This window comes from Dromiciops gliroides, chromosome 6, assembly GCF_019393635.1.
Source record: "Dromiciops gliroides isolate mDroGli1 chromosome 6, mDroGli1.pri, whole genome shotgun sequence".
In the NCBI taxonomy this organism is placed as follows: Eukaryota; Metazoa; Chordata; class Mammalia; order Microbiotheria; family Microbiotheriidae; genus Dromiciops; species Dromiciops gliroides.
The window spans coordinates 91,221,147-91,243,201 of NC_057866.1; the positions used below are offsets into that span (position 1 = coordinate 91,221,147).

At 40.3% G+C, this 22,055-nt stretch overlaps 1 protein-coding gene across 1 annotated transcript in view; it reads left to right on the top strand.

Moving 5' to 3' along the window:
• SH3TC1 (SH3 domain and tetratricopeptide repeats 1) overlaps positions 1 to 16,631 on the top strand; it is a 57,270-nt gene extending 40,639 nt beyond the window's left edge. The window contains exons 12-17 of the mRNA XM_043971689.1: positions 1,734 to 1,914; positions 3,643 to 3,793; positions 5,009 to 5,131; positions 9,002 to 9,152; positions 10,719 to 10,915; positions 16,242 to 16,631. Of these exons, the coding sequence (XP_043827624.1) occupies positions 1,734 to 1,914; positions 3,643 to 3,793; positions 5,009 to 5,131; positions 9,002 to 9,152; positions 10,719 to 10,915; positions 16,242 to 16,499 (1,061 nt within the window). The 3' untranslated portion in view covers positions 16,500 to 16,631. The remainder of the gene's footprint in view (positions 1 to 1,733; positions 1,915 to 3,642; positions 3,794 to 5,008; positions 5,132 to 9,001; positions 9,153 to 10,718; positions 10,916 to 16,241) is intronic.
• Positions 16,632 to 22,055: the final 5,424 nt, after the last annotated feature.

Genomic DNA, 22,055 nt, shown 5'->3' on the forward strand with positions numbered 1-22,055 from the left:
GACTTTGAGCAAGTTATTTAACTTACATGGGCCTCAGTCTTCTCATCAGTAAAATGAGGGAGCTGGACTGGACCATATCTAAGGTCCTTGCACCTCTAAATAGATGACACTTCTAAAATAGATGAGAACCAAATGAAGCAAAAATAAACGAGCAAAAGAAATGCTTTTGTTCTATCCCCTTTTGGGCCTGCCTGAAGTTCTACCACATTTGGCTTTCTCGTTTCTTCTTCTCTTCTCTTCTCTTCTCTTCTCTTCTCTTCTCTTCTCTTCTCTTCTCTTCTCTTCTCTTCTCTTCTCTTCTCTTCTCTTCTCTTCTCTTCTCTTCTCTTCTCTTCTCTTCTCTTCTCCCTTCTGTTTCCCTTCCTTTTCTATTCCCTTTCTTACTCTTTCCTTCCCTCCCTTTTCCTTCCTCTTCCCTTCCCTTCCTCTTCCTCTTCCTTTCCCTTTCCTCTTCCCCTTTTCCCCTTTCCTTTCCCTTTCCTCTCCTTCTGTTTTCTCTTCTCTTTCCCTTCCCTTTCCTTTTATCTTCCTCTTCTCTTTTTCACCTTCCCCCTCTTTTCTTTTTCCTTTCCTTTTTTCCTCCTCTTCCCTTCCCTTCCCCTTCCCTTTTCTTTTCTTTTCCTTTCCTTCCTTTCCCCTTTCCTTGTCTTTTCCTCTCCCTCTTCTTTCCCCTTCTCATTTCCTCTCTTTCCATTTTCATTTCTATTGTCTTCCTTTCCTCTTTTCTTCCCTTTCCTATAATTTCTTTTTTTTCTTTTACTTTTTTCCAACTTTTCTTTTATTTTATTTTGCCATGCTTTCAATTTATTTCTTTTTTATTTGATATAGTTGGGAGATGACATTCTAATAGTTAAGTAGAAAGCCATGTCTACATGTCTACATCAATTAGGTTAAACTTTTTACATCCCTACACAGGAAGATAATACTCATAACTCTTAAGAACTGTAAATGTGTTTGGGCAGAGAGAAGGACTCTACACAGAGGGTATACATATAAATTGTCTTTGATGTGATGATACAAAGAAAATTAAGGGGTTAAAAAGGGAGTCTATGGGGAGGAGAGGAAAGGGGAGGTGGTATGGGGTGAATTGCATCATATGAAGAGGTGAAAAAAAACTATTACAATAGAGGGAAAGAAAGGAGGGGTGAACATTGTTTCAACCCTACCCTCATCAGATTTGATTCAAAGAGGGAATAACAACATGCAACATGAAATCATTAGAGTTAAAATGGACCCTAAGAGACAATCAGGCAACTCTGGGGGCTTCTAGAAAAACTTATTCTAGGGCACCAGGGCTTCCTTAGACCCATTTTACAAACCCATCTTAAACTCATGCTTATTTCCCCTATGGAACTTTTCATGAATGTTGACTGAAAATGTCATATCCCAAAGGAATCATTTAGCCACTATTAACCTAGTAAGCTTCATATCTCTTAATCTCAGTTTCTTCATCCCTCAAATGGGCATAATGATACTTGTATAACCTACCACACAAGGCTGCTAGAAGGGAAAGGTTTTTTTTAACTGCAAATTCAAGTCAACTTTCATTGTAAAGTGCAAAAGAAATATGCCTTGCCATTGTCAGGTACTGTGGAGATTTCACCCCATTATCTGTTCCAAGCCATGTTTGTTTCTGATCATAACTCCTGAACTGTAACCAAACCTGTGGCTAGACAGCCGTGCTCTTGGGCTGTGCTCCTCACTATTGCTTCTTTTATTGTTGACTTTCCCAGGCCAACTCCAAGCCATCCAGTTCCTGTGTCATTTCTACAGCAGTGTTGTGCCAAACGAGGCCCAGTGTGTCATCTACAATGAATACCAGCTCTCCTTGGCAAGGAGGATGTCAGACAAAGGGCTAGAAGGGCAGCTCTTGGAAACCATCAGTCAACTGTACCTTTCCTTGGGGACAGAAAGGTGAGAAGCATGAAATAGGCTGGATAGTTTGGGAGCTCACTGGTGTGGCTGGATGCTTTTGCATGTGGTCTTATGGAAAAGAGTAATTGATCCCTAGAATGTCAGCACTGAAAGAGACCATAAGGTATAGGATGTTAGAATTAAAAGTGGGCGGCTAGGTGGCACCATAGTGTACAGAGCTTCAAGCCTGGAGCTGGGAAGACTCATCTTCCTGAGTTCAAATCAGGCCCCAGACACTTACTAGCCATGTGACCTTGGGCAAGTCACTTAACTTGTTTGCCTCAGTTTCCCCATCTATAAAATGGGGATAATAATAGCACCTACTTCCAAAGATTATTATGAGGATCAGTGGAGATAACATATGTAAAACACTTTGCAAACCTTAAAGAAAACTATTTAAATATAGGGAGTATTTGGTACATGCCCATATTTCCTAAGACAGAGGTGCCCATTTAGAGTCTGATTCTGGGAGACAAGAGGACTGGCATCTCCACTTGGGCACCTCCATCTTAGGTGATCTGGGCATCAGCCAAGCATCCATTACATAAATACTAGTTATTCTCAGTCAAGATCACACCAGTTAGGATGTGGCAGTGCCTAACTTTGGACCCATATCCTCTGATGTTCTTTTTCACTATACCAGGTTGATCATCTCTGATGCAAGATGATGCAAATAAAGTACATTGGAAGTAGAATGTACTCTCTAAATGTGAACTCTGTTCCTTTAATGCTGTTTTTCTCATTCTCCCTAATTAAAGCCTTTCCTTACAACAGATGAATTATGAGCCCTAATGTGGGAGACCACCCAACACAGGGATTTCTGGCTGTTGCTTCTCACAATGTGCTTAGTGGAAAGAAACTTTAAATGAGAATTTAACTCCTAGAAGTGTGGGGTAGTGAATGAAGAAAGAAATAATGCAGGGGAGCAACTAGGTGGCACAGTGGATAAAGCACCGGCCCTGGATTCAGGAAGAACTGAGTTCAAATCCGGAAACAGATACTTGACACTTCCTAGCTGTGTAACCCTGGGCAAGTCACTTAACCTTCATTGCCCCCGCAAAATAAAATAAAATAAAATACTTTTTTTTAATTTAAAAGAAAGAAATAATGCAGAATACAAGAAAATTTATTTATTTTCTTGAAGACTTACCAAGAAAACGTTGACAGTGTATCTGAGAAATAGCCTTTGGCAAAAGGTAGCCTATGATAGGAAGAGCACTGGGTTTGTAGTAAAAAGGATTTGGGTTCAAATCCTGGCTTTATCACTCATTTGATATATGTTTAGTTGTTGTCATTTACTTATTTTTCAGTTGTGTCTGACTCTTTGTGACTCCATTTGGAGTTTTCTTGCAAAGATACTGGAGGGGTTTGCTATTTCCTTCTCCAACTCATTTTACAGATGAGGAAACTAAGGCAAATAAGGTTTAGTGACTTGCCCAGGGTCACACAGCTAGTAAGTGTCTGAGGCCAAACTTGAACTCAAGAAGTTGAGTCTTACTGACTCCAGGCCTGGCATTCTATCCACTGTGTCACCTAGTTGTCCTTTGATGTATGACCTTGGGCAAGTCACTTCCCTTACTCTGTGTGACTGTTTATATCTATATAAAATGAGAGGTGGAACTAAATGATCTCCAATTTCCCTTCTCAGTCTAAAATCTTGCTCTAAAATTTCATGAGGGGAAAAGTAGTTTTATGACGGCTATCTATTGATAATTTTATTTTTTTCAGAGCTTACAAGTCAGCCCTTGAATACACTAAGAGAAGTCTTGGAATATTTATAGACCTTCAGAAGAAAGAAAAAGAGGCATATGCTTGGCTCCAGGCAGGAAAAATCTATTACATTCTAAGGCAGACTGAATTAGTAGATCTATACATTCAGGTGAGTTGAGTTTATGAGTGATTATTGAAGCCAAACTTAAGTATGCCATGTTGGTGGGGTATAGAGCAAGTTAACACTAATACTACTAATAATAGCATTTATATATCTCTTTAAGGAAAGTGCTTTACAAATATTTCATTTTATTTTCACAACAAGTCTAGAAGGTAGTTATTATTATTATCACCATTTTTCAGAGGAGGATACAGAGGCTCAGAGAGGTTAAGTGACTTGCCCAAGGTCACATAGCTAGTACCTATCTGAGGATAGATTCGAAATCAAGTCTTCTCTCTGGTCTATGTTTAGCTTTGTCACATAGACAAGGCTGATCTTTTTTTTTTCTAAGCCCCAGAACAAAGGAGTTACCGTGAATCCCAACAGTCTGAATCAGCCAATTCATCCCCAATCAAATCCATAGGTGTCCAAGTCAGTCACTGCATCCATAGTCAATGAGACTCAATTACTCATTCTCAATTTAGTAAACACTTACCACATGCAAAGTACTGTTTTAGGTACTGGAAATAAAAAGAAGGGAAATAAAATAGCCCTTGTCCTCAAAGAACATTGTAAGCTAAATCATGTTGGAACTATGCTAGTAAGCTTAATAGTACCTATTGCCTTTTGTTAGGCCCCTATGCATTACACCACCACTTCAGGCTTACTAATAGGCTAACTAATTGTGCTCAGCTTTTAAAATATGGTTAGACTGAAGTCAGGAGACCTGCATTTAAATCCTGATTCTGACATTTTCTACCCGTGTCACCCTGCCCAAGTCACATAAATTCTCTGAGCTTCACCTTCCCCTCCTGTAAACTGGAAATAATCATGTTTACATGGCCTACATCATAAGGCTGCTATGTATAAAGCACATTACAGTACTCAAGAAATGGGAGATAACTACAGTGGTCAAAGAGATTCTATTCTCCTATTCCATTTTGACCACCAGAAGGAGGTTATGACTTAAAAATAAGAGCAATTTATTTCTCTGATGTGTATATGGGTATTGAGTTAGGGTGGGGGTGGGGGGGTGAGGGTGGGGCAGGGGTCTGTGGCTTGTAAAATGGGAGGGAGGAGGGAGGTCTCCATGTGTGATCAGAGAGAAGGGTTACTTTTGAAACCAGATTGAACCATTAATAGGCTTGGGAATGGGCCCCTTGGGTTAGGGATTTATGACTCTGACAAGCTGGGAATCATTAAAAGGCTCCCTATTCTCTGTAGGTGGCTCAAGATGCTGCCCTCTACACTGGAGATCCCATTCTGGGCTTGGAAATGTTTGAAGCTGCTGGAGACATATTCTTCAATGGTTCTTGGGAGAGAGAAAAGGCAGTGTCTTTCTACAGGGTGAGTGGGCGCTAGTATTCCTTGATGTCTAAGAAGACTGAAAACTAGGGATCTGAGCCAGAGCTCAAAGAGCTTTTGTGGATCCAGGAATGAACCAGAGTATCTAAACTCCCTTTGACCTTGACCGGGCTACATCCGAGCAGGGAATTGTTTTCACTTAACTCTCTTTTTCTCCCATGCTTGTAAACTCTTTAAGATCAGGGCTTGTCAAAAAAAAAAAAAAAATCAGGGCTTGTCTTGTTCTCCTATCCCAGAGTCACCTTCGACTTTCTCTTCTCTCTTCTTCATCCTCCCACCCCTTTCTCTGTCCTTTATTCCAGTTTCTTCTGTAAAATGAGTGGATTGGACTAAATGGGCTCTAAGGTGCTTTCCAGCTCTAACCCTAGAAACCTCTGACCCCTCTTCCCCCTCACTCCCGCTTCTCCTTTTCCCCTTTTTCCAGCTGTCTCTCTCTCAAATGCCCAATTAGCTGCCGAAATGCTACAGAGTCCACCCTGGTAATATTCATTCTTCATCTCTTCTCCACTCCCACTGCTAAAGGCACTCAGTATTACCTGCTTGGTTTTGGTTTTGCTTTGTTTTTAATTATCTCCTAGTGTATTTTCCTGCCTCTAGGCTGTGAGGTCTTGTGGAAAGACTTTTGACTTGAAGTTAAGAGAAATCTGGGTTTGAAACTCACCTCTGGCATTTGGTGGTTGTGCAACCACAAATGAGATGCTTAACCTCTCTGAGTCTTAATTCCCTCAATTATAAAAATAGGGATCATAAGGCACATAGGTGTTATGGTAGTATGTGTGTATGGTTATATCCACGCATGCATACTACCATAATAGATACACATACATATATTCATACATAGATATGCATGTATATACATGTTTGCATCTATATGGTGTTGCATATGTGTATATACACATATACATATGTTCGTGTACATGTAAGAATTAGCATGTAAACAGTACTTACTATGTGTTGGGCACTGTGCCAAGCACTTGACTGTTATCATCTCATTCAATCCCAACAACCCTGGGAGGTAGTTGCTATTATTATCCCCATTAGAGCTGAGGAAACTGAGGCAAACAGAGGTTAAATGTCATGTTCAGAATGATACAGTTAGTAGGTGTCTGAGGCCACATTTAAACTCAGGTCTTCCTTACTCCACACCCAGTACTCTCTCTTCTGTGCTACCTAGATACACATACATATTCCTCACTGGATTGTTATGAGGATCAAATGCAATAATACATGAAGTCCCTCCACCCACCCTTTTTTAACACCTTAAAGCAGTATCTTATTCTCTAGTATGGCTAACACAGCTATCAGTTGTTCTTACTAATGCACAAATCTCACTGTCACTTCTCTCCTTAGAAACCTTTGTGGTTCCTCACTCAATACGGAATCAAATATACTCTTTACATTAGCAGTCAAGGCCCTCCATAATCTGCCTCAAACAGACTTTTTATGTCTTATATCACTCTTTTTTGTACGATAATTAATTGTACGGCCCTAGGCTCTGGGCTTTCATGGGATGTATTTGATCTTGGTCACTTCTCAAAAATCACTGTCCTTGGCTCATTTTTCTCCTACCCAGAGTTCCCTCTGGGAAATTTCAGAATATAAATCCAATATAACTGGGGTCTAGGTTGCTACAGATATGGGTAAAAAAAAAAAAAGAGTTCCTGCTTCTGTGTGAGTACTCAAGATAACAGTGCAGGTGTGAGTGTACTCCATGACAAGTTCAGAAGACACGAAAGAGGGCTCCTAGAAATCCATAAACAGTCAATAGAATTCTTTCACAGGAGTCCCACGTTTGCCCTAGAAGGAGGTTTCTAATCTCATATCTCTATTCTCTGGCTTGAACAGGAACAGGTGATGTGGATAGAGTGGCAACCCTCCAGTATTTTGGCAAAATGTACTTTTACCTAAGAAGATGATACAGGCTTCCTGCCTGATGGTCTTACCCTAAGGGTCTTAGACTCTCCCAAAATGGAAACACACCCTGACATTCTGATGGGCAGTTTGTGAACTACCCAAAGGACTTGGACTCCTTCAGAAAGAAAATAAACTTGGAGATTCTAGTGTGGCAACCCATCCTATCTTTACTGTTCTAACTCACAGTAAGGACAGAGGCCTTGGCCCTGGTCTTTTGATCCTTTGCATCACAGATTTATTCCTTTGCCTTTCCTTTGACTTTGTGATGATAGTCTTCCCCCATGATACTCTCTTCCCAAAGTGGTTGCACTACTCAAGAACTACCCCTTCCTTCACTAGGGCTAGATTCCAGGGTTTTATTAGCCAAGAATTCTTTAAGATCTCAACAATGTTTAAGAAAATAGCCCTCCTATCACAAGAGGACTAGAGTTGAAAAACTTTGGGTCTAGGAACTATCCTGTTGGGCCATGTAGGCAAGAACACACTAACTTCTTGTTTCACGTCAACCAGGAGTTGCCTCTGGGCAAAGGGAGATGCTATATAAATGCCCAGGTGTTCCTCTTTTGGGGTTCTGGCCTGCTCTTAGCTTTGCTTATCTCTGGTCTATATTTAGCTTGACATGTAGACAAGGCTGATCTTTTTTAAAGCCCCAGAACAAAGGAGTAACTGTGAACCCCAACAGTCTGAATCAACCAATTCATCCCCAATCAAATCCATAGGTGTCCAAGTCAGTCACTGCATCCATGATCAATGAGAATCAATTATACATTCTCAATTTAGTAAATACCTACCACATGCAAAATATTGTTCTAGGTACTGGAAATAAAAAAGGCAAAATCAAATAGCCCTTGTCCTCAAAGAACTTATATTCTACTGGGAAATATCCAGGAAGCTTTAGTGGCTCCATATTACCTCAAAGATAATATGGACATAGATAAGAAAATGCAAAATACAAAGTAATTGAGGGAGAGAAGACAGCACTTACAACTGAAGGGTGTGAGAGATATCAAGAAAGGCTTCATGCTACATGTGGCATCGGAACATAGCCTTGAAAGGAAGCTAGATATTCCAAGAGACTCAAGTAAGAAGGGAGATCATTGAAGGCATGGGGAGAGGGGGGGACACAGCCTGTGCAAATGTCTAGAGGTGGGAGTTAAAATATTGAGTGTGGGGAATAGGAAGGAGTTCAGTTTATCTGGAATGAAAAGTATACGATGCTGAATTATGTGAAATAAGTCTGAAAAACTAGTTTGGAACTAAACTGTAAAGGACTTTATATACATTTTTTGGGGGGTGAGGCAATTGGGGTTAAGTGACTTCCCCAGGGTCACATAGCTGGTAAGTGTTAAATGTCTAAGGCTGGATTTGAACTCAGGTCCTCCTGACTCCAGGGTCAGTGCTCTTTCCACTGTGCCACCTAGCTGCCCCTAAAGGACTTTAAATGTCAAACAAAGGTGTGTGCATTTTATCTTTAAGGCAATAGGGAGCCACTGAAGCTTCTTGAGTAGTAAAGTGATGTGATCAAACCTGTTTTGTAGAAAGTTTTTGTTGGAAATTGTGTGGAGGATAGACTAGAGAGGGGAAGAGAAGTTGGAAACAGGGAGACCAACTGGAGTCTAATTCACTAATCTGGACAAAAAGATATAAGATCTGAACTAGACTGATGATCATGTGAGAAAATAATAATAATAATAATAATAATAACAACTAGCATTTATATAGCACTATGTGCCAGGCACTGTGTCAAGTACTTTACAAATATCATCTTAGAGAGAAGGGCAAAGATCTGAGAGATGTGGAGGTGAAATTGGAAAGATCTGACAACTTACTAGATACAAAAGCCTGATGGTGATTCCAGGGTTGAGAGAGCCTGGATCTTTGAAAGAAGCACTTCTTAGAGCTTGTCATTTACTCGTGGGTGATGGTTATTTTTTCCAGGACCGTGCTCTTCCTCTAGCTATTACAACTGGTAACAAGGTGACTGAGCTTCGACTATGCAACAAGTTGGTGGAATTGCTATACTTTCTCAAGTCCTACCAGGAGTGTCTAGAATTTGCACATACCTCCCTTGCCCTCAGTATAAGCTTAGGTAAGCCCTGGGCCTTAATGACCTTCTGTGAAGGAGAAAATAACTCTTATTCATTGTTCCTTACCTCACCTTTGCCAGCTATTAGAATTATGGTGGTTAGTGAGTGGTAGTAGCAATAGCATGGGTGGGATGAGATGAGTTGGGATGGGATGGGGAAGTGGAAAGAAGGAAAGGGGGAGGGGGAAAGAGGGTGGGGACAAGGAGAAGGGAAGGGAGATACTTATTAAGTGTTTATGCTGTGCCAGGTACTATGCTAATTCACCTTACAGATATAATCTCATTTGCTCATTAGAAGGAGGATGTCATCATTGGCATACTAACCATTAATATTTATATAGTGCTTTTAAAAGTTGACAGAATGCTTTAGCTACATCATCTCATTTTACTCTTATGACAACCCTGCAAGAAAAAGCAAAATAGATATTCTTGTCCTCCTTGTACATATGAAGAAACTGAGGCTCAGAAGAGTTAACCCATTGTCACATTGCTAGGATGTATCAGAAGTGAAATTTGAAACAAGATCTTCCTGGCTTCAGAGCCCAGATTCTACCCACTAAAGGAATCCTAAAACATAGACTACAGACTGGCAGAAGACAGTTAAGGGTTGCAATGGATAGAGTGTTGGACTTGAAGTCAGGAAAACCTGAGTTTGAAGCCTTAGACTATGATCCCAGGCAAGTCACTTAACATGTTCAGAAGAAGCCATACAAAGACACTCCCAAGTTCTCTCTGAAGAACTTTAGTATCATTTGTGAGACATGGGAGATGCTGACACAAGACCATCAGGATGGTGTGCCCCCATCAAAGAAGGTGCTGTGCTCTATGAGTAAAGCAGAATTGCAGTAGCACAAAGGAAATGTGAGATGTACAAATCTAGAGACATCCCCCCCAAAATGTTCAGATGGATTATTTGTTTCTGACCTGTTGTAGAACATTTTGAGCTTGTATTGGACTAATCAATCACAGTCACAGACACTGTAGCTTGACTCCAACATGGTGATGTCATTGGTCCTCTTTTAGGATGAAGGTCGAACAACAACAACCTCAGTTTCCTCATCTATAAAATGAGGATAATAATAACAGCACCTACCTCCCAGGGTGGCTTTGAGGATCAAAGTAGCTAACATGAAAAGTGTCTTGCACTATATAATGCTTTCTATCATTATTGCCAGAAGGGACCTTAGCAAGCATGTGTTCAAACTCCCTGCTTTACAGATGTGGACACTGTCACCCAGTGATTTGCTTAAAAGGTCCCAGAGCTAGTTAGTGATACCACTAGGAACTGAACCCAAGTTTCTCAATGAACTCCCAGCCACGTCTCTTCCCATTGTACCATGATTGTCCCTCCACCCCTCATAGCCACATGATCACTGACCTCCTGGAGCTTTGGTGACCCAGTATGTTTATTCTCTCGTTAGGTCTTTTCTTTCTATGTGATGTGTAGGTTTCTTCAAGGAAAACAAAAGATCCTCCTTACGTATGATCCTCCTTACGTATGAAACCTGTATGCTATGTCAGCATCCTTGATCTAACTGATCCTCCCCACCCCCACACTGCCTCCCTCAGGAAGCCGGTTGAACGAGCGTGTGGCCTACCATCGGTTGGCTGTGGTCCACCACCGCCTGGGGCAGTGTGAGTTGGCTGAACACTTTTACCTCAAGGCACTGTCTCTGTGCTCTTCACCCCTGGAATTTGATGAAGAGACGCTGTATTATGTGAAGGTGTATCTGATCCTGGGGGACCTCATATTCTATGACCTAAAGGTACGGAGAGCACATTGGGCACTATGGGTTCTGAATAGATACAATTCCTGCATATCAGCATTTTCAAGAACTGCTTTGGGCTAGATTGAGGAAAGGGAAGGAAATCTTCAACTATGGATTAAGTAATTCAATATGTTATTAGAGGAGTTAGTAGAGGTACCATTGAACAGCAACTAGGTGTCACCAATGCTAAATTGAGCATCCAGCCTAGAGTCAGTCGGTCATGAGTTCAAATCCATCCTCAGAGGCCTACTAGCTGTGTGACCCTGGGCAATTCACTTAACCTCTTTGCTTCAGTTTCCTCATCTATAAAATGGGGATAATAACAGCATCTACCTTCCAGGGTTGCTGTGAGGATCAAATGACAAAATATTTGTAAAGTGTTTAGCACAGTACCTTACTCATAGTAGACATGGCATGATAGATAGAGCTTCTGACCTGGAGTCAGGAAACCTTGTGTTCAAATCTGGCTCAGACACTTACTAACTATGTGTCACCTAACCTGTTTGCCCTAGTTCCTTTATCTGGAAAATGGGCAAAATAATAGCACCCACCTCCCAGGGTTGTTGAAAGGATCAAATGAGATTATTATCTCATTGTAAAGCACTTAGCACAGTGTCCGGCACATTATAAGCACTCTATAGATGTTAGTTATGGTAATAATGGTTATATCTTCATTATTATTAATTATTTGAAATAAATTGGTTTTATTATTTTATTATTCATGCTATTATTAAGTAACATCATTATTACTACTACTATTGTTATTAACTTTAATTTTTTTTGGGGGGGGAGGCAGGGCAATGAGGATTAAGTGACTTGCCCAGGGTCACACAGATAGTAAGTGTCAAGTATCTGAGGCCAGATTTGATCTCAGGTCCTCCTGAATCCAGGGCCAGTGCTCTATCCACTGCACCATCTAGCTGCTCCTATTAACTTTAATTTAAAAAAAAAAACAACTTTGATTAAATAAGTATTGAAGACTAATTACACACAACAATCCATACTAGATTCTTGGGCTGAAGGTTCAAAGATCAATTAGACAAAGTCTCTTCCCTTATAGTCTAGAATCAATCATGTTTATTTTTTAAGTTCCTGCTTTGTCAGGTCCTGTGCTAGATGCAGGGGTTACAAAACCAAAAGTGAGATAGGCTTGCCCTTATGAAGGTTAGCTTCATATTATGGAGATGACAGGTGTAGATAGGTACATGAAAACAGATATAAAGCAGATAGAAGGTGATCTTGGAGCACAAGGTCCCACCAGCAGCTGGGAGAAACAAGAATGGTCCTATGTGGAAGGCAGCCTTGAAGCTGAGTCTTGAAGGAGAACCAAGGAGGTTTTCCCAAGAGGTGGGGGTGGGGAGAAAGACCATCTCAGGTGTGGGGGACAACCAGTGTGAAGACGTAGAGATGGAGTATCACATATAAGGAACAAGAAGGCCAGTATGACTGTGTTGAGGCTAGTCATGTGTAAGAAGCGTGGAAAGACATGTACAAAAAGATTGATAGCAGCTCTCTTTGTGGTGGCAAAGAGCTGGAAATCGACAGAACGCCCATCAATTGGGGAATGGCTAAACAAGTTGTGGTATATGAATGGAATGGAATACAATTGCGCTATAACAAATGGTGAGCAGGCAGATTTCAAAAAACCTGGAAATACTTAAATGCACTGATGCTGAGTGAAGTGAGCAGAACCAGTAGAACATTGTACACAGTAACAGCAATATGGTGTGATGATCAACTTAGCTTTTCTCAGCAGTGCAATGATTCAAGACATTTCCAAAGAACTCGGGATGGAAAATGTTCTCCACATGCAGAAAAAAAAGAACTGTGGATTCTGAATGCAGATTAAACCTTACTGTTTCTACTTTTGTTTTTGTTTTTTTGAGGTTTTTCCTGTTGTTCTGATTCTTCTTTCACAGCATGACTAATGCAGAAATATGCTTGATGCGATTGTACATATATAACCTGTATCAGATTGCTTTCTGTCTTGAGGAGGGGGGAGGGAAGGGAGGGAGGGGAGGGAGGGAGGCAGAAAAAATTGGAACTAAAAATCTTATGAAAACAAATGTTGAAAACTACCCTTACATGTAACAGGAAAATAATAAAATGCCTTTATGATTTGAAAAAAAAAAAAGAATGGAAAGGATGGGGATGGAAGGAAAGGTAGGATGAGACCAAGTGGTGAAGGACTTTAAATGCAAACAGTAATGATTTTTTTTTTTTTTGGTGAGGCAATTGGGGTTAAGTGACTTGCCCAGGGTCACATAGCTAGTAAGTGTTAAATGTCTGAGGCCGAATTTGAACTCAGGTACTCCTGACTTCAGGGACAGTGCTCTATCCACTGCACCACCTAGCTGCCCCCAGTGATGATTTTTTTTGATCCCGAAGGTAATATGGTACCACTAAGTTTACCAGGTAGCAGTATAGGCAGAGCTACATTTCGGAAGATCCCATTGGCAGTTATGTGGAGAGAACGGATGTAAGAGTGTGCTAGTGGTAGAATTATAAAGACCTGTCAAATGATTAGAGATGAGGGAGAACCAAGAATCTAGGATAATACCAAGTTTGTGATTCTGGATAAATGGAAGGACACAGGTGCCCTCCATAGGAAAGGCAAGTTTGAGGAAGGGGTGGGAATAAGGGACATTATAATAAATTGCTTTTTCAATGTGATGCATTTGAGATCCCCATAGGACATCAAAGTTGAGATGTCCAGCAGGCAATTGGTAATATGAGACTGGGGTTCAGAGGAAAGATTCAAGCCGGGTATATAAATTTTGGAGTTATCTACATGGAGAAGAAGGCAGGTAGCTGGCTCAGTGGATAGAGCAATGGGCTTGGAGTCAGGAAGACCTGAGTTAAAATATGACCTCAGATACTTTCTAGCTGTGTGACCCTGGCCAAATCACTTAACCTTGTTTGCCTTAATTCACTGGAGAAGGAAAAGGCAAATCACTGCAGTATCTTTGCCAAAAATAAAAACAACAACAACAACAAAATCCCTGAACACTATTGATGTGCTCTGGTCTTCAACATCCCAAAGAACTGGATATGACTGAACAATTGAACAAAAACAACATAAAGAAGATATATAAACCCATAAGAGCTGATAAATTGACCCAAAGAGAAGATGTAGAAAGAACAAAGAAGAATCTCTTTCCTCCTATGTAGTCCGAGAGTGTTGGATGAGACTCCTGTCCACCTCTGACTTTCCATGTTCTGAAATCCTTTTACCTTTGACATGTGATGCTGAAATCCCTAGATCATTTGACTCAGCCTCAGTTTTCTCAAGGATTACTCTGCCTGAGTGCACAGCGACAGCTAGTGGCTAGAATCCATCATTGCAGCCTCGTCTGAATTTAATTGGAAAAGGGATTTGAGTATTTTATTTAGTCTTAGGAGCAAAGAATGGAAAAGTCAGAAGAAAACTTAGACCTCTAGCCCGGTCCTCTTTGCTGTATAGATGAAGAAAATTGGACCAAGAGAAATAAAGTGATTTACCATGAAGAGCTTTGCATACCTTGAAGCACTATATAAATTTAAGTTCCGTCATTTTGTTGTTGTTTATTATTATTGCCCAAGACTATATGGTGAGTTATACCTCCTGTAAGCTTTTACTGAGGGCCCACTATATTCTAAGCTTGGAGCTATGGCACGATACAAGCCAAAAACAATCCTTGAGTTAGGAAGTGATTCAATGACAGTCGGCCAACAACTTTTATTTAGTACTGCTCATGTATGTATGTTGTTGGGAGTAATGCAAGATCAGCCCTGAAATTAAGGATCCTTTGATCAATTTATTGGGGGGGGGAGGTAGAACTAAATCAGGGGTTCTTAACTTTTTGTGTGTCCCAGACCGCTTTGGTTGTTGGGTGAAGCTTATGACCCCTTCTCAGAATCTTGTTTCTAAATACATAAAATAAAATGCACTTAATTTTGTGTGGTTTGTGGACCACCTTCACAGTCTAATAATAGCCTATGGACCCCTTCTGAGAATAATATCTTTAGAGATATATAATAAAATAGGATTACCAAGAAATCTAAAGATGTAATTTTTTCCCATTCTATCCATGGATACCTCTAAGGTCTTATGGAATCCAGGTCAACAATCCCTGCATTAAAGGGATATAGGCACTTAAGTGAGGCCCATCCTAGCTGAGCTCAACACTAGGAGGCTGGTCACCAGTGGATAAAAGCTTTCAGTTATAGTAGGTCATGAAACAATCTACTGCCAAGTCGAAAAGGAGCTATGATCCACATTGGTAGAGGTGGGTGGTAGATGGTCGGTGAGGAGGAATGTCATGGATGATATCACAGATTCATGAATGTTAAACTCAAGATTTTGTGATGATGTTGGAATGGAGAGAGAGGGGAGATGCAGGAATGGAGAAAGCAGGGTGAGATGAAATTTGGGATCCCAACTAAAGTCTTTAGTGTTTCCTTTGTTTTTGATTTTTTCCCCCACATGGGGAGGGGGAGTAGGTTGGAGGTGCTTGATGGAGGCCAATTTAGTGGGCTGCATAATGGATTGGAGATTAGGGGCTCTAAATACTAATCCTGGTAACCCCAGAATCCATTACACTAACTTTGCAAACCTCAAATGGAACATTATCCAAATAGAATATTAAGTGAATTTGTGGGATCCTGGTTATCAGACTAATGTCATTATAAAGCACTTTATAATGCAGTTCCTAAGTAATGATGGGGAATTCCAGAGCAGGAAGTAATTGGTTTTATAGCAGATCAGGTCTAGGAATAAAATGACCTTAGGAGGGGATGCAGAGATGATGAATCGGTGTTATGCATATGAATATCCTTCGAGGGAGAAAGTATGACTCCTTAGTCCATAAGCCTACAAATTTAGGTAATCATATTATCATTCTATATGGAGATAATAGCTAAATGACCACAGTATAATAGAAACTGCTTTGGATTCAGAAACCCTATAAATCCCAGATCTAACTCTTACTGGCTCTGTGACCTGATGCAAGCCACTTAACTGAACCTCAGTTCCCTCAGCTGCAAAATGAGGACTTAGAAGGAGAGCATTTTTAAAACCCTACAGCTCTGAGGTAGTGTGGCATAATGGGGAGAGTGTGGGGTTTGCCACATGCTAGCTCTGTGACTTTGGATAAGTTGCTTAACTTCCTTCTGTGTGCTTCAGGCAACTCCCTAGGATTTATTTACTAAATTCTAGACCAGTTGCAAACATTTATGGAGGGAATTCCCAATTTGGGAGTCCCTGATTTCTTTATTTCTCACATTTGTTACACTCACATAATTATTTCCGTTGTCATTATAATTTTATTTTTTGTTACTTCAGGACCCATTTGATGCTGCAGGCTATTACCACCTGGCACTTGCAGCTGCTATGGATTTAGGCAACAAGAGGGCTCAGCTGAAAATTTATACCCGGTTGGCCACGATCTACCACAACTTTCTCGTGGACAGGGAGAAATCCCTCTTTTTCTACCAGAAAGCAAGGACCTTTGCCACAGAGCTGAATGTTCGAAGAATCAACCTGGCCCCGGATCGATTTTACAGGGGTGCTGCCTGGATAGTGTCCAAAAGTCCTGCATGAAACCATCTCCTATATTATATGCTCTTAAAGAAAAACAACCTGACATAACAGGTCCACATGGATAATAGACATATATTTGTTAATATATGAGAAATTCAGTGTCAAAAATGAATGTTTCTGGTAACCATAACTTAAAGGATTATTTTTTTTTCATTAAAGTGTATTCTCAGTGTATTTAAATGCCTTCAGTGTCCTACCATTTTTTTTTTCAAATAAACTCAGTAAGAGAATGTAAAGGCAACTGAAAGGAAATAAATAATTATTTATCTGATGACCTCTTGAGGTAGCTAAGAATTTGTTTTCCGATAATTTGATGTAAATTTTTTTAGACGGGAATGACATGGTCTGTACTGAAGTTGTTCAGATGCTAAGGAAAGACAAGTTATCAAGGATGATAATACAGACTGGTTTACTGTATAAAAAACTTTCTCAGATTAGAGTTGTCCAAAAGTAGAATGGGTTGAGTTTGGAGGGACTAACCCGTATTGGAGATTTTCAGTTATAAGGCACATGGCTCCATGACACACCTAGTCTAGTGGGGGTTCCTTTAGGGGTTAGCTATGGGTTAGCCTAGCTAGCCACTGAGCTCATGTAAAGTTCTGTGATGCTATGATTCAAGATCAGAGTCAGACTTGGTATCTCCCATCTCCTCTCCCACCTTTCATCCTGAGCTCCTAAATAGCTCTCTGAGCCTCTGCTAAGCATCAAGTCCTCTCCTGGGAAGAAAGGGTATGGATTTCAAGCTCCCTCACTGTGTTCTCACCATGACTTGTGTGTCTCAATCAGTTAACAAAGTTATAAAGTGCTTATACTTTGCAGGTGCCAAGAGTTGAGGATACAAAGAAAGGCAAAAACCTACAGGATCCATGCATTCTAATGGGGGAGATACCATGAAATAACCAAGTACATTCAAAATCAGTATAGAATGGATGGAAAATAGTCCGAAGGGAGGCACTGGCAGCAGGTAGATGGAAGAGTGGCTAGGAAAGGCCTCCAGCAGAAGGTGAGGTTTGAGCTGAGTCTTGAAGGAATCCAGGGAAACAAAAGGTGGAGGTGAGGGGGCATTCCAAGCATGGGGGACAGACAGCTGGTTCAAAGACAGGTGATAGAACGTCATGTTTGAGGAACCACAAGTAGGCCAATGTAGCTAGACTGTAGAGTGTATGAAAGGGAATAATTTGGAGAAGACTGGAAAAGTAGGAATGGGTCATGTTACAAAGAGTTTTAAAAGCCAGCAGAGTTTACATTTGACCTGGAGGTCATAGGGAACTATTAGAACTCATTGGTCAGGGAGGTGACATGGGTAGATTTCAGACCTACACTTGGGAAAAGTCACTTTGTCAGCTGAGTGGAGGATGAATTAGATTGGAGAGAGACTTGAGACAGGGTTTAGTAGGCAATGATTCTTTAGAGAGAAATGATGAAGATGTGAACCAGAGGTCTAGCTGTATGACTACAGAGAAGGGGATGTATATGAGAGCTGTTGAGAAGATGCAAATAATTGGATTTTCCAAAGGACTGGATTTTCAGGGAGAGTGAGGAGAGCAACCTTTTAAGCCTGAGTGACTGGGAGGAAGGATGGAGGTGGCCTTAAATCAACACAGAAGCTGGGAGGGAAAAGAATTAAGGGGAAGGGAGATGAGTCCTGTTTTGGACACGTGAGAGATTTCGACTAGAAGTAACAGCATTCAGAGTCAGCAGACCCTGGCACGCATTCTGACTCTACCTCGTGACCTGGACAAATTACTTAACTTCTTCATGACAGTTTTCTTATCTATAGAATTGTGTCTGGGGAGAGAAAGGGGTTATGGAACTATAGATTTAGAGCTAAAAGCAACTTAGCACTTGTGTGACCTTAAGCAAGTCCCTTATCTTTATGGGCTCAGTTATTTCATCTGTAAAATGAAGGAGTCAGACTACAGGACCTCACGGGTCACTTTGAGCTCTAAATCTTTGACCTACTGAACCTCTAAGGTCCTTCTCCGGGGGCTCTGAGCTCTGGGATTCCAGCTTCTAAGCTTCCTTCCAGCTCCAGCATGTTCTACCCTACTCTTGTTTGCGCCACAGCCGAGCAGTGTTGGATTTTGCTTTTTAAACCTTTCCCTGAAGAAGCAGAATTGGGCCTGTACCATTGGACACCTGAATCTATGATTTGTTCTGGAAACATACCTATTGTTTGTCTGTTTTTTTGTTTTGTATGAAGAGAATTCAAGAGAGAAAGGTGAGTACAAAGAAGTCAAAGCCCAGTTTTCCTTTGAGAGAGTCCAGATGAGGGGCTCCGTTTAGCTTACAGGAGCTGGACTCATATTTATAGACCACAAGGGGGCGATATCGAGCTTTGTAAAAAACTAACCACCCTTCATCCTCTGAACAGGGCTATTTAGCCAAAGAGGTCACAGGACAAACTTTCAACCTTAATTTAAAACTTCAGACTTCAGTGTGTTCAAGTGATGAATTCCTAAAATGTATTTTTAATTGAAAATATATTTTTTTTAATCGTAAAGTATGTCTGGAAGGACTTTCATGAACTGATGATGAGTGAGATGAACAGAACCAGGAGAACATTGTACACAGTATCATCAACATTATGTGTTGATCAACTGTGATAGACTTTATTCCTCTCAACAATACACTGGTTCAAGATAGTTCCAAAGGACTAATAATGGAAAATGCTCTCCAAATCCAGGGAAAAAAAGAACTGTAGAATATGGCTGCAGATTGAACCATACTATTTCTTTTGGTTTTGGTGCTGTTGTTTTTCTTGTTTGAGGTTTCTCCTTTTTGCTCTGATTCTTCTCTTATAACATGACTAATGCAGAAATATGTTTAATGTTATTGTACATATATAACCTATATCAGATTACTTGATGTCTTGGGGACGGGAGGATGGAGGGGAGGGAGGGAAAAATGTTTGAAACTAGAAATCTTATAAAAACTAATGTTGAAAACTAAAAAATCATAAAGGATGTAATGTTGCATTCAAGCAGAAAAGGCACCTTTTAAAAGTTTCAAGCATGCTGAGGTATACTTAGGGTCATCACTGTGGAATCACAGAATGTCCTAACTAGAAAAGACCTTACAGGATCATACAGTCCAACTCCATTGTTTTATAGTGGAGGAAGCTGAGGCCCAGAGAATTTAAAAGTGACTTGCTCAAGATCAGACCTTTCCATCAATCACTTAAGCTCTTCCTTGGTTTCCTCTCAGTTGTGAGGATAAAAGGAGATGATATTTGTAAAGTACTTTGTAAACTCTCTACAAATACTAGCTATTGTTGTTATTATGAATCAACAGGCATTTATTAAATAACTACTATGTGTTAGACATGAAATTTAAGTACAGAGAATGAAATCATCCCTACTCCCCAGGGGTTTATATTCATAAAAGCTTACATTTAAATGTCATCTTTGCATAATAAAAGTGTCATACAACCTTTGTCTCCTTTGATTCTCCCACCAATTCTGTTTAAGGGAAGGAGTACTAGTCACATCCTCCCATTTCACAGATGAGGAACCAGTTTAGGAGAAGTAGCAAAATTTCAGTCCAGTGTTCCTCCCCTCTTGTTCTTTCCTGTTTCTAGTCATTCCCAAATGCTTAAATTTATTTTGTAATCACTTTTATGTTTTAGTTTTAAGTTCTTTGTGCTGGACCTCATAAGGAGACTAATATTTTATTATTTTTAACTAAAATTCAATGTTAACTTTTTTTTAAAGGCACAGTCTAAATTTACTGTTCTGAAGTACTTTATTGTGGGCTAGGTTAATATTCTAAGGATTTGTTCTCAATAGGTTGGTTTTCCTTTAGGGGATCTGGATAGTTCAGGTTGGGTGTGGCCCAATCATTGTCCCAGGGTGACATGTGGTGCTTTACAACTTTCCCTGTGGTCTAGGAAGCTGAGGGTGGGAGGGGTTTAAGGATCAACTCCTGAAAGCCAGTCCCGTGGGCTCTAGCACACCCTTAAGTGAGATAATATATTGTATTGGTACAATTACTGAAAGCAATACTATGTTTAAAAAAAAAACCAAGTTGCATTCCACCACTGTATATTTTGTTCTAGAGCTGCTCACTTTATTCTTCATTAGTTCACACAAGTCCCCTCCATTTCTCCAAATCCCTGTTCTTCCATCATTACTGATTGTATAATAATAGTCCATCATATTCATAGACCATATTTTGTTAGTCATTCCCCTATCAAAGCAAATTACTTTGGCTTCTGGTTTCTGGCTGCCACAGAAAGTGCTGCTATAATTTTTTTTGCGGGGGGGGGGGGAAGTTGCATACATGGGATCTTTGTTTCTGTCTTTTGCTTGCTTGGGGTATATACTGTATAGTAGAATTCCTGAGTAACTGTTAATCTCACTGAGGTTCAGAGAGTTAACCTGGATCACACAGCAGAGTCAGAACTAAGACCCTGGACTTCTAATTGATCTTCACTGATGGCTTCCTCTTGCCTGATGCCATGAAACAGAAACAGTTCAAGGGGTGCTGGAAAGAAGGATATAGTTTAAAAATAGTAGGCTGGAAGGGAAACAAAGTATTGGAGACAAAGTCCAATTTTTTCTACAAGGACAGGTCTTCAAATTAGTTAAGCTTTGTCTTGGGGCTCACCTCTTCCCCTCATTCTTTTCTGATGTATCCCACCAATAGCCAGAGTGTCTTCATTGGAGTCCTCTGACTTCCCAGGGATCCTAATGAAATTTTCCTGACCCAGCCTTCCTCATCTTTCCACTCCCTCTTCAAAAGTTCTTTCCCATTCTGTGTTGTATTTGATAGAAAAATGGGTACTGTACAGTCTCCAGTCATGTCTGACTCTGTAACCCCATGGACTGTCCATGGGGTTTTCTTGGCAAAGATACTAGAGTAGTTTGCCATTTCCTTCTCCAGGTGATTAAGGCAAACAGAGGTTAAATGACTTGTGCAGGGTCACACAGCTAGTGTCTTAAGTCAGATTTCAACTCAGTTTTTCCTGACTTCAGGCCCACTGCTCTATCCATTGAGACACCCTAGCTACCTCCTAATGCATACATATGGGTACATATGTGTTAATGCTTCCATCCCTTATTTTAATTTTCTTAGAAACCTTTGAACAATGTGTTTGAGTTCTGCTTCTGACAATTATTTAGCTGTATGACTATGGTCAATAAACCCCTCCGAGACTCAGTTTACTGATGTGTAAAATGAAGATAATCACTGGAAGATGCTCCATCTGAAAAGGGATACTTCTCACCAATATTCTAATTCGAACCTTGGTTCCAATCATGTTTCTTGATTTTCTAAATCCATGACCCTCTGGCTCAATACATGGTAGACTGAACATACTCCTTGGTCACCACTATTATTTTTGAACATTACTTCTACCATGATCACTCAATAATCTCATCTTTGAGGTTCACATTCCTCAATTCTATTACTTTCTAAGGTCCTTTCCAGTGCTGAAGTTATATCCTATGAATGAAGAATTCAGAAATCCATATACCTTTGTTTTGATCTACCTCTTCCTTCCTTAATGAATTCAACAGTTCAGTATTCCTTTCAACCCCAACTTCTGTCTTTATC